The sequence below is a fragment of the Procambarus clarkii genome, chromosome 81 (genome assembly GCF_040958095.1).
Source record: "Procambarus clarkii isolate CNS0578487 chromosome 81, FALCON_Pclarkii_2.0, whole genome shotgun sequence".
NCBI lineage: Eukaryota > Metazoa > Arthropoda > Malacostraca > Decapoda > Cambaridae > Procambarus > Procambarus clarkii.
This window is the reverse complement of record NC_091230.1, coordinates 7233315-7246795: the sequence shown is the minus strand read 5'-3', so window position 1 is coordinate 7246795 and position 13481 is coordinate 7233315. Positions and strand designations below refer to the sequence as shown.

Below are 13481 nucleotides of genomic sequence, written 5' to 3'. Positions count from 1 at the left end.
GAGAGCTATGGTAGTACTAGCAGTGTAAGTAATAGCTGTGAGAACTATGGTAGTACTGATTACGTATATTTGTACGCAAGAGAGTCTAGCGAACAAAATATTACGCATAAGCAAAACTATCCATCTAAACTGTACGCTGTTCCCTACAAGGCTCAAGTGAAGGGCATAACCTGATAAAGGTCAGTTGACTTGGGTAGGCTGGTTGGTTGCTTTGTTTGTTTAACATGAACAAGGTGGCAGCAAGGTGTAGAAACATAACAACTAGAGTTTGAACAAACAAGAACTACCTCAAGGTGTCCAACCTCGTCGGTCTGATAATGGTCTTATTTCCGGAGTAGGTCGTCTGATTGATGGTTAAATGTGTAAAAGTTAAATATTAGTGACATAGTATTAGACATGTTGTTCAGTTAGTAGCAGTAAACCACTAAGAGTAGCAGTAAACCAATAAGAGTAGCAGTAAACCAATAAGAGTAGCAGTAAACCAATAAGAGTAGCAGTAAACCAATAAGAGTAGCAGTAAACCAATAAGAGTAGCAGTAAACCAATAAGAGTAGCAGTAAACCAATAAGAGTAGCAGTAAGCCAATAAGAGTAATAGTAAACCAATAAGAGTAGCAGTAAACCAATACAAGTAGCAGTAAACCAATAAGAGTAGCAGTAAACCAATAAGAGTAGCAGTAAACCAATAAGAGTAGCAGTAAACCAATAAGAGTAATAGTAAACCAATAAGAGTAGCAGTAAACCAATACAAGTAGCAGTAAACCAATAAGAGTAGCAGTAAACCAATAAGAGTAGCAGTAAACCAATAAGAGTAGCAGTAAACCAATAAGAGTACCAGTAAACCAATACAAGTAGCAGTAAACCAATAAGAGTAGCAGTAAACCAATAAGAGTAACAGTAAACCAATAAGAGTAGCAGTAAACCAATAAGAGTAGCAGTAAACCAATAAGAGTAGCAGTAAACCAATAAGAGCAGCAGTAAACCAATAAGAGTAATAGTAAACCAATAAGAGTAGCAGTAAACCAATACGAGTAATAGTAAACCAATAAGAGTAGCAGTAAACCAATAAGAGTAGCAGTAAACCAATAAGAGTAGCAGTAAACCAATAAGAGTAATAGTAAACCAATAAGAGTAGCAGTAAACCAATACAAGTAGCAGTAAACCAATAAGAGTAGCAGTAAACCAATAAGAGTAGCAGTAAACCAATAAGAGTAGCAGTAAACCAATAAGAGTACCAGTAAACCAATACAAGTAGCAGTAAACCAATAAGAGTAGCAGTAAACCAATAAGAGTAGCAGTAAACCAATAAGAGTAGCAGTAAACCAATAAGAGTAGCAGTAAACCAATAAGAGTAGCAGTAAACCAATAAGAGTAGCAGTAAACCAATAAGAGTAGCAGTAAACCACTAAGAGTGGCAGTAAACCAATAAGAGTAGCAGTAAACCAATAAGAGTAGCAGTAAACCAATAAGAGTAGCAGTAAACCACTAAGAGTGGCAGTAAACCAATAAGAGTAACAGTAAACCACTAAGAGTAGCAGTAAACCAATAAGAGTAGCAGTAAACCCATGAAAGTAGCAAGGACAGCAGTTCTTATATAAACATTGTTGATGTATTAACATGTTTACCTGTGAGGAAGAGTGTGGAGGAGGCCGCTGGGGTGTGGAGTGTTCCCAGTCTTGCCGCCACCACTGTCAAGGTGACTGTCACCCCCACAACGGTCACTGTCACTCACCAGGACCAGCTGACTGTGCCGGAGGTCAGTGTCACTCTTATGTGTTCGCTAGTGACTGTGTAGTGTGTGTGTGTGTGTGTGTGTGTGTGTGTGTGTGTGTGTGTGTGTGTGTGTGTGTGTGTGTGTGTGTGTGTGTGTGTGTGTGTGTGTGTGTGTGTGTGTGTGTGTGTGTGTGTGTGTGTGTGGGTGTGTGTGTGTGGGTGTGTGTGTGTGTGTGTGCGTGTGTGTACTCACCTATTTGTACTCACCTAGTTGTGCTTGCGGGGGTTGAGCTTTGAACTCTCAATTGTCAATCAACTGATGTACAAATTCCTGAGCTTACTGGGCTCTATCATATCTACATTTGAAACTGTGTATGGAGTCAGCCTCTACCAAATCACTTCCTAGTGCATTCCGTATTTTAACTACTCTGACACTGAAAAAGTTCTTTCTAATATCTCTGTGGCTCATCTGGGTACAAAGTTTTCACCTGTGTTCCCTTGTTCGTGTTTCGCTCGTGCTAAAGAGTTTGTTTTTTTGTCCACCTGTCAATTCCCCTGAGAATTCTGTAGGTGGTTATGATATCTCCTCTTAATCTTCTGTTATCCAGGGACGTGAGTTTCAGCTCCTTTAGCCTTTCCTCGTAGCTCATACCTCTCAGTTCTGGGACGAGTCTGGTAGCACACTCCGCTGAATATTCTCTAACTTTGTCATGTGTTTAACTAGGTATGGACTCCAAGCAGGAGCTGCATATTCCAGGATTGGTCTGACATAAGTGGTATACAGAGTCCTGAACGATTCCTTACATAAATTTCTAAAGGCAGTTCTTATGTTGGCCAGTCTGGCATATGCAGCTGAGGATATCCTTTGATGAGGGCTCTAGGGGCAGGTTCGGTGTGATTATAAACTCCCAGATCCTTCTCTCTATATGACTCTTATAGGATTTCACCTCCCAGATGGTACCTTGTGTTCAGCCATCTGCTCCCATCGCCTAATTTCATTGCTTTTCACTTTTCTGAGTTGAACTTTAGTAGCCATTTTCTAGACAACTCCTCCAGCCTGTCCAGGTCGTCCTGTAGTCTCTGTCTATCATCATCTGTCTTGATTCTTCTCATAATTTTTGCATCATTAGCAAACATTGAGAGAAATGAGTGTATACTCTCTGAAAGATCGTTTACATATATTAGAAACAGGATGGGTCCAAGTACAGAGCCCTGTGAGACTCCGCTAGTGACATCTCGCCACTCTGATATCTCCCCCCTCTTCCTCACAGTTACTCGCTGTTTCCTGTTGCTTAGGTACTCCCTAATCCACTGGCGCACCTTACCTGCATATTGCTCCAACTTTCGTAACAACCTTTCAAAGGGTACTGTGTCAAAAGCTTTCTGACAGTCCAAGAAAACGCAGTCTGCCCACCCTTCTGTTTCTTGCCTAATTTTTGTTGCTTGGTTATATAATTCTATTAACCCTGTGAGGTACGATTTACCATCTCTGAACCCATGCTGGTGGTTTGTTACAAAGCTATTTCCCTCCAGATACTATACGAGCCTTTTTTCACGATCTTCTCTATCACCTTGCATGGTATACAAGTTAGGAAAACTGGCTTGTAGTTCAGTGCCTCTTGCCTGTCACCTTTTATGTATATTGGGACTACATTAGCTGTTTTCCAGCTTTCTGGTAGGTCTCCTGTTTCCAGTGATCTATTATACACCATAGAGAGTGGCACGCTCAGTACTTCTACACATTCTTTTAGTATCCACGGTAAGATTCTGTCAGGCCCACCAGCCTTTGTCACATTCAGCTCCAACAGATTCCTTTTGACCTCATCACAGGTGAGGTCAAAATCCTCCAAAGCTGCTTGGTTTGGCTCCTCCTCATTTAGCACAGGGGCTTCTCCTTGTTCTTTGATGAAGACCTGGAATCTCTTGTTGAGTTCTTCACACACCTCGTTGTCATTCTCCGTGTATCAAGTCTCCCCTTTTCTCAGTTTCATCACTTGTTCCTTCACCGCTGTTTTCCTCCTGATGTGGCTGTGGAGCAGCTTTGGTTGGGTCTTAGCTTTACTCGCGATGTCATTTGCATTCTGTCTCTCTGCTTCTTTCCTCACTCTGAGGTACTCATTTCTTGCCCTCTGGTATCTCTCTCTGCTCTCTGGCAGTTCTGTTATTCCAATAGCGTCTCCATGTTCTTTTACTCACTTGCTTCGCTACCTTACATTCCTTGTTGAATCATGGATTCTTCTGTTGCTTTTCACTTTTCTCCTTTTGGACCGGGATAAATCGGTCTGCAGCTTACTGGCATTACTGGGTGACAGAGTCCATCATATCCTGAACATTCTTCTCTCTGAGTTGTGTTTCCCATGGTTTTACCCTTAGGAAGTTCCTCATTCTCATCATATTTTCCTCCTCGGTAATTCAGTATTTTCCCTTCCGATCTCATCCTTGAATAAGTTATCCCTACCTCCAAATGTCAGATACTCAAATGTCAATACACTGTGGTCACTCATTCCTATAGGGGCTTCAAATTTCACTTCTCGTTTTCTGACTCATTCAATTTGAATATCAGTCACCCGAAAATCCGATGAAAAATGGAATATTTACGAAAAATTACGAAAAATACTACAACGTTCTGGCAACACTGTGGTCCAAACCGTTTAATGATATCTTGAAAAATAACGTAATTAGAGTCAAATTTCCAGCTGCAACTTTCGTGAATCTGGTCCTCGCGCCGTGAGTACGCCGCGGGGTATTGTATCTTACGTTGTAGATGTCTTATTTTTCGTAATAGCGTTGAAAATAACATGTTATGCATAAAATGAATATAAACTAAACATATGGCAACACAACATATGGTCTGACACGAGGGTGGTGCAGTCAGTGACTGCGTGTCTCTCATGAAGAGAGGATTTTTGCCCGAAACGCATTGCGTAATAGTGGCTTTAGGCATTGTATGTACTAGCTCTATCTATATATCAATCCATTAATGTAACATCACTTGTATGTATATACCTTACCTGAATAAACATCTGAATCTAAACATCTGAATCTGATGTATGCTGACGCGCTCACACAATATCTCCCAGAACATGCTATTTTTGCTATTTTTAGCTATTTGTACTGCAATATGACTTACCAAACGAACAAGAGAGAAGCATTGACAGCTAGATGCATGCGAGCTCTCCATACGAGCTGGCCGCAATGCGTAAATCACCACTCACGAGTGACAGCAGGTTGAGAAACTTTGAGAGCGCGCTACGCAACTCCAACTTTTACAACTAGATAAAATTTCACAGCCTTTATTTATTATTCTATTTACATGAAACTTGCACATTATATGTAGAGTTTACGCCTCTATAAACGCATGTCATTATTCTTATCTACGTAGATTTATTGATTTTATAAATAATGATACACCTCATTTTGTTGCATACGTTTTTGGGAAACTTTTATAAAATCTGTATTATTGCACTAAATACATCTGGGATAATAATGTGACATGCAAATCTTTATTATATAGTAAGGTCATAGCTGAGTGTCGTATAAATGATTTTGGTTCACAATTGTGGGCTGTGAAATATTTTGAACATGGTTGAAAAATTCGTCTTTTTTTTTGTTTTGTTTTTTCTCCGTCTCTATTTAGGCTGAGATGCTGAAACTTGGTCTAGGTGCAGCACCTTTCACATGTATCAGGATAATAAATTATGAATACCCTACAACAATTTTTTAAATCCGGGTGACTTGGCCCCTTAGGAAGTTCCTCATTCTCATCATATTTTCCTCCTCGGTAATTCAGTATTTTCCCTTCCGATCTCATCCTTGAATAAGTTATCCCTACCTCCAAATGTCAGATACTCAAATGTCAATACACTGTGGTCACTCATTCCTATAGGGGCTTCAAATTTCACTTCTCGTTTTCTGACTCATTCAATTTGAATATCAGGTCGAGCCTAGCTGGTTCGCCATTGCCTCTCATTCTTGTGGGTCCCTTACCATGTTGGCTCAGAAAGTTCCTTGTTGCCACTTCCAAGAGTTTAGCTCTCCATGTATCTGCACCTCCATGTGGGTCCCCATTCTCCCAGTCTATCTTTCCATGGTGGAAATCGCCCATGATTAAGAGTCTGGAGCTATTTATGCAGGCAACTGAAGCTGCTCTACCTATTATATTATTGGTTGCCATGTTGTTCCTATCAAACTCCTGTCTGGGTCTTCTGTCATTGAGTGGAGGGTTGTAAATGACTGCCACTATTATCTTTTCAGACCCGTCCACACATTGTTATAGTACCTGTTATGTAATCTCTGAATCCGTCACAGCCTGAAATTTCCATCTCATCAAAGCTCCAGTCCTTCCTTATCAGCAGGGCCTCTCCTCCGCCTCCTCTCCCTTCCCCTTCTTTCCTTACTATATAGTAGTCCTTTAGAAACACAGCATCTGTTATGACTCCTGACAATTTTGTTTCTGTGAATCCTATTACATCTGGATTTTCTTCCTGAACCTTTTCCGCCAGTTCGGTTGCTTTATTGGTAATCCCATCGATGTGTGTGTGTGTGCGTGTGCTCACCTATTTGTACTCACCTATTTGTGCTTGCGGGGGTTGAGCTTTGGCTCCTGTGTCCCACCTCTCAACTGTCAATCAACTGGTGTACAGATTCCTGAGCCTACTGGGCTCTATCATATCTACATTTGAAACTGTGTATGAAGTCAGCCTCCACCACATCACTGCCTAATGCATTCCACCTGTTTACTACTCTGACACTGAAAAAGTTCTTTCTAACGTCCCTGCGGCTCATGTGGGTACTCAGTTTCCACCTGTCTCCCCTTGTTCGCATACCGCCAGTGTTGAATAGTTTATCCTTGTTTACCCGGTCGATTCCCCTGAGGATTTTGTAGGTTGTGATCATGTCTCCCCTTACTCTTCTGTCTTCCAATGTCGTAAGGTGCATTTCCCGCAGCCTTTCCTCGTAACTCATGCCTCTAAGTTCTGAGACTAGTCTAGTGGCATACCTTTGGACTTTTTCCAGCTTCGTCTTGTGCTTGACAAGGTACGGGCTCCATGCTGGGGCCGCATACTCCAGGATTGGTCTTACATATGTGGTGTACAAGATTCTGAATGATTCCTTACACAAGTTCCTGAACGCTGTTCTGATGTTAGCTAGCCTCGCATATGCCGCAGACGTTATTCTTTTATGTGCCCTTCAGGAGACAGGTTTCTTGAGATCTTGAGGTTATCTTGAGATGATTTTGGGGCTTTAGTGTCCCCGCGGCCCGGTCCTCGACCAGGCCTCCACCCCCAGGAAGCAGCCCGTGACGGCTGACTAACACCCAGGTACCTATTTTACTGCTAGGTAACAGGGGCATAGGGTGAAAGAAACTCTGCCCAATGTTTCTCGCCGGCGCCTGGGATCGAACCCAGGACCACAGGATCACAAGTCCAGCGTGCTGTCCGCTCGGCCGACCGGCTCTCTCCGGTTTGGTGTGATATCAACTCCTAGATCTTTCTCTATGTTCGTTTCATTAAGTACTTCATCTCCTATTCTGTATCCTGTGTTTGGCCTCCTATTTCCACTGCCTAGTTTCATTACTTTGCATTTACTCGGGTTGAACTTCAACAGCCATTTGTTGGACCATTCACTCAGTCTGTCTAGGTCATCTTGTAGCCTCCTACTATCGTCCTCAGTTTCAATCCTCCTCATAATTTTTGCATCATCGGTAACCATTGAGAGAAACGTTTCTATACCCTCTGGGAGATCATTTACATATATCAGAAACAGTATAGGTCCAAGGACTGACCCCTGCGGGACTCCACTCGTAACATCTCGCCAATCTGAGACCTCACCCCTCACACTGACTCGTTGTCTCCTGTTGCTTAGGTACTCCTGTATCCAACGGAGTACCTTCCCTTCACTCCAGCCTGCATCTCCAGCTTTTTCACTAGCCTCTTGTGTGCCACTGTACCAAAGGCTTTCTGACAATCCAAAAATATGCAGTCTGCCCACCCTTCTCTTTCTTGCCTTATTTTTGTTGCCTGGTCGTAGAATTCAAGTAACCCTGTGAGGCAGGACCTGCTATCCCTGAATCCATGTTGATGCTGTGTTACAAAGTTCTTTCGCTCCAGGTGTTCCACTACCTTTCTTCGCACAATCTTCTTTATCAGCTTGCATGGTATGCAGGTTAGGGACACTGGCCTGTAATTCAGTGCCTCCTGTCTATCCCCTTTCTTGTATATCGGGACTACGTTAGCTGCTTTCCAAATTTCTGGCAGTTCCCCTGTTGCCAGTGATTTGTTATACACTATGGAGAGTGGGAGGCACAGTTCTTCTGCTCCTTCCTTTAGTATCCAAGGGGAGATTCCATCTGGGCCTATAGCCTTTGTCACATCCAACTCTAGTAAGCACTTCCTTACTTCCCCGCTGGTAATCTCAAACTCTTCCAGTGGTTCCTGGTTAGCAATTCCCTCTCTTTTCTCTGGGATTTTTCCTTGCTCTAAGGTGAAGACCTCTTTGGAATTTCTTATTCAGTTCCTCACACACTTCCTTGTGGTTTGTAGTGAATCCTTCTGCCCCTATCCCTAATTTCATAACCTGTTCCTTTACTGTTGTTTTTCTCCTGATGTGGCTATGCATCAATTTAGGCTGAGTCTTTGCCTTGCTTGCGATGTCATTTTCGAATTGTCTTCCTGCCTCTCTTCTCATCCTGACATATTCATTCCTGGCATTCTGGTATCTTTCTCTGCTCTCCAGAGAAAGATATTCCTGTTATTCCTATTGTTTCTCCATGCCCTTTTACTTTGCTGTAGCTAGCCTACATCTCTGAATATACCATGAGTTTCTCATCTTCATTTCACTGTTTTCCTTTTGGGCTGGGACAAACCTGTTTGCTGCGTCCTTGCATTTTTGCGAGATGTAGTGCATCATATCTTGGGCCGTCTTTTCCCTGAGCTCTGTTTCCCATGCTATATCTGTTAGGAATTTTCTTATCACTTCATAGTTTCCCTTTCGGTATGCTAACCTTTTGGTTTCGGTATCTCTCCTCGAGTTCAATAACCCTTCTTCAATCAGGTACTCAAACACCAATACACTGTGGTCGCTCATTCCTCCTCAAAACTGATTTCTCTTATGTCAGAGTCGTTCAGGGTGAAGACCAGGTCGAGTCTCGCTGGTTCGTCACTTTCTCTCATCCTTGTGTGTTCTCTGACATGCTGGGTTAAGAAATTTCTAGTCACCACCTCCAGTAGTTTGGCTCTCCACGTATCCTCGCCTCCATGCGGTTCGTTGTTCTCCCAATCAATCCTTCCGTGATTGAAGTCCCCCATGATGAGCAGGTGGGATCTATTCCTACAGGCAGCAGAGGCTGCCCTCTCAATTATAGTGTTAACTGCCATGTTGTTGTTTTCGTACTCTTGACTGGGTCTTCTGTCATTTGGTGGAGGGTTATATATTACTGCTACTACTATCCTTGGTCCTCCCATTGTCATGGTGCCTGCTATGTAGTCTCTGAAACCCTCACAGCCCGGGATAGCCATCTCCTTAAAATTCCATTCCTTTCTCATGAGTAGGGCCACTCCACCTCCTCCCCTACCTTCCCTCTCTTTCCTTATTACTGTGTACTCCTGGGGAAACACGGCATTCATTATGATTCCAGAGAGTTTTGTTTCAGTGAGTCCAATTACATCTGGGTTCACTTCTTGTGCTCTTTCCCTTAGTTCACTTGCCTTGCTTGTGATCCCATCTATGTTCGAGTACATTGCCCTGAAACTGACTCTCTTCTGCTTCCCCTCTGGGGGTGACCTGTGGGGTCTGGGGTGAGCGGGAGCTGGGAGGATCTGGTACGGGGAGAATGGTGGAGGAGGAAGGGCTTGGAGGGTGGGGGGGGAGGGGGAGTGGTGGAGAGTGGAAGGCTTAGGTGGGGTGGGGGAGAGTGGGGGGCATAGGGGAGCGGGGGAGAACGGAGGGCTTGTGGGTGGGAGAGACAGGAGGGCATGTGCGAGAAGGGAGGGCTTGGGGGATTGGGGAGAAGGGAGGTCCTGGGGGGAGGGGGGAGTGGGAGGAGGGGGGTGAGTGGGAGGAGATGGGTGGGTGGGGGGAGGGTGCCTTAGGTGGGTACTTAGTGGGAGGCGGACAGGAGTTGGGGCAGGTAGGGTGTCTGTTGGGTAGAATGTGGGGGTGGTGCCGCACTCCCTGTGGCTAGTGCACTGTTTGAGGAGGGTTCCCCATTCCCCTCTGGGATTGTAGGGATCGGGGTTGTGTCTCCCCGATTCCTTTCTCTCTCCCTGCGCTCCTTCCTCGCGTATGCTGCCTGTTTTCTCTCTTCCCTTGTCATATCCCTCTGCAGGAATACTCTTTTGAACTTCTCTACATTTGCTAGACAGCACTTCCTTTCTAACAGTTCCTCTTTCGCGATTTTGCTCATGAATACCACCTTTATCATTTGGTCTCTGTCCTTGTTGTACTTTCTAAGCCTGAAAACCTTTTCAACATTTTTTTTTTGTGTGTGTGTGTATGTGTGTGTGCTCACCTAGTTGTACTCACCTAGTTGTGCTTGCGGGGATTGAGTTCTGGCTTTATGACTCAGGCTCTGGTCCTGCCTTTCAACTGTCAATCAATTGATTGTTGTGTGTGCGTGCATGCGTGCGCGCGTGAGTCAATTACCTGAGTGTAATTTCTGGAGGAGAGCTACGCTCGTGGCGTGTGTGCATGTGTGTGACCATGTGTGTGCACGTGTGTGCGCTTGCGTGTGTGTAGTGAGGGGTGAGTGTAATGAGAAAGTGAAGTATTTACAACAGGTGTTTATTTTTCACATCAGGTGAGTATTGAGAAACCGGTAGTGATTACAACAGATGTGTAGTGAGACAGCTGTAGTGGTCACAACAGATGTGTATTGAGACAGGTGTAGTGGTCACAACAGGTGTGTGTAGTGAGAGAGGTTTGTGTAGTGAGACAGGTTTGTGTAGTGAGACGGGTGTGTGTAGTGAGACAGGTGTGTGTGTGTAGTGAAACAGCTGTAGTGGGCACAACAGATGTGTAGTGAGACAGCTGTAGTGGTCACAACACATGTGTAGTGAGACAGCTGTAGTGGTCACAACAGATGTGTAATGAGACAGCTGTAGTGGTCACAACAGATGTGTAGTGGGACAGCTGTAGTGGTCACAACAGATGTGTAATGAGACAGCTGTAGTGGTCACAACAGATGTGTATATAGACAGCTGTAGTGGTCACAACAGATGTGTACTGAGACAGGTGTAGTGGGACAGGTTTGTGTAGTGAGCCAGGTGTGTGTAGTGAGCCAGGTGTGTGTAGTGAGCCAGGTGTGTGTAGTGAGACAGGTGGGTGTAGTGAGACAGGTTTGTGTAGTGAGACAGGTGGGTGTAGTGAGCCAGGTTGGTGTAGTGAGCCAGGAGTGTGTAGTGAGACAGGTGTGTACTCACCTAGTTCTCACCTAGTTGTGTTTGCGAGGGTTGAGCTCTGGCTCTTTGGTCCCGCCTCTCAACCGTCAATCAACAGGTGTACAGATTCCTGAGCCTATCGGGCTCTATCATATCTACACTTGAAACTGTGTATGGAGTCAGCCTCCACCACATCATTCCTAATGCATTCCATTTGTCAACCACTCTGACACTAAAAAAGTTCTTTCTAATATCTCTGCGGCTCATTTGGGCACTCAGTTTACACCTGTCTCCCCTTGTGCGTGTTCCCCTTGTTAACACAAGGGGAACAATAAAGACAATAGACTGTCTTTATCTACCCTATCAATTCCCTTCAGAATCTTGGATGTGGTGATCATGTCCCCCCTAACTCTTCTGTCTTCCAGCGAAGTGAGGTTTAATTCCCGTAGTCTCTCCTCGTAGCTCATACCTCTCAGCTCGGGTACTAGTCTGGTGGCAAACCTTTGAACCGTTTTCAGTTTAGTTTTATCCTTGACTATATATGGACTCCATGCTGGGGCTGCATACTCCAGGATTGGCCTGCCATATGTGGTATACAAAGTTCTGAATGATTCTTTACACAAGTTTCTGAATGCCGTTCGTATGTTGGCCAGCCTGGCATATGCCGCTGATGTTATCCGCTTGATATGTGCTGCAGGAGACAGGTCTGGCATGATATCAACCCCCAAGTCTTTTTCCTTCTCTGACTCCTGAAGAATTTCCTCTCCCAGATGATATCTTGTATCTGGCCTCCTGCTCCCTACACCTATCTTCATTACATTACATTTGGTTGGGTTAAACTCTAACAACCATTTGTTCGACCATTCCTTCAGCTTGTCTAGGCCTTCTTGAAGCTTCAAACAGTCCTCTTCTGTTTTAATCCTTCTCATAATTTTAGCATCGTCCGCAAACATTGAGAGAAATGAACCGATACCCTCCGGGAGATCATATACATATATCAGAAACAAGATAGGACCGAGTACAGAGCCCTGTGGGACTCCACTGGTGACTTCACGCCAATCGGAGGTCTCACCCCTCACCGTAACTCTCTGCTTCCTATTGCTTAGATACTCCCTTATCCACTGAAGCACCTTACCAGCTACACCTGCCTGTCTCTCCAGCTTATGTACCAGCCTCTTATGCGATACTGTGTCAAAGGCTTTCCGACAATCCAAGAAAATGCAGTCCGCCCAGCCCTCTCTTTCTTGCTTAATCTTTGTCACCTGATCGTAGAATTCTATCAAGCCTGTAAGGCAAGATTTACCCTCCCTGAACCCATGTTGGCGATTTGTCACGAAGTCCCTTCTCTCCAGATGTGTTACCAGGTTTTTTCTCACGATCTTCTCCATCACCTTGCATGGTATACAAGTCAAGGACACTGGCCTGTAGTTCAGTGCCTCTTGCCTGTCGCCCTTTTTGTATATTGGGACCACATTCGCCGTCTTCTATATTTCTGGTGTGTCTCCCGTCTCCAGTGACTTACTATACACTATGGAGAGTGGCAAGCAAAGTGCCTCTGCACACTCTTTCAGTATCCATGGTGAGATCCCATCTGGACCAACAGCCTTTCTAACATCCAGATCCAGCAGGTGTCTCTTGACCTCCTCTCTCGTAATTTCGAACTCTTCCAAGGCCGCCTGGTTTACCTCCCTTTCTCCTAGCGCAGTGACCTCACCTTGTTCTATTGTAAAGACCTCCTGGAACCTCTTGCTGAGTTCTTCCCACACCTCTCTGTCATTCTCTGTATACCTGTCCTCGCCTGTTCGAAGTTTCAATAATTCTTTCACTGTTGTTTTCCTTCTGATATGACTGTGGAGTAGCTTTGGTTAGGTCTTGGCTTTGTTTGCTATATCATTTTCAAAACTTTTATCTGCTTCTCTTCTCACCCTGACGAACTCATTCCTGGTTCTCTGGTATCTCTCTCTGCTTTCTGGTGTTCTGTTATTCCGGAAGTTCCTCCACGCCCTTTTGTTCAGTTTCTTCGCTTCCATACATGCCCTATTATACCATTGATTCTTCTGTTTCTTCTCGGATTTTTCACTTTGGGCCGGGATGAACCTGTTTACTGCCTCCTGACACTTTTGGGTAACATAGTCCATCATACCCTGTACAGACTTATCTCTGAGGTCTGTGTCCCAAGGTATTTCACTTAGGAAACTTCTCATCTGTTCATAATTCCCCTTTCGGTATGCCAGCCTTTTGATTCCTAGTTCTTTTTTGGGGGAGATAAGTCCTAGCTCTACCAGGTACTCAAAGTTCAATACACTGTTGTCACTCATTCCCAAGGGCGCTTCCATCTTATCTTCCCTTATATCCCACTCATTTAGGGTAAATATCAAATCAAGCATTGCTG

At 44.4% G+C, this 13481-nt stretch overlaps 1 protein-coding gene across 1 annotated transcript in view; it reads left to right on the top strand.

The window, feature by feature from the left end:
• Positions 1-13481, top strand: part of LOC123773112 (angiopoietin-1 receptor-like) — a 191479-nt gene that overhangs the window by 58628 nt on the left and 119370 nt on the right. Inside the window, exon 9 of the mRNA XM_069315142.1 lies at positions 1636-1755. Within this exon, the coding sequence (XP_069171243.1) occupies positions 1636-1755 (120 nt within the window). The remainder of the gene's footprint in view (positions 1-1635; positions 1756-13481) is intronic.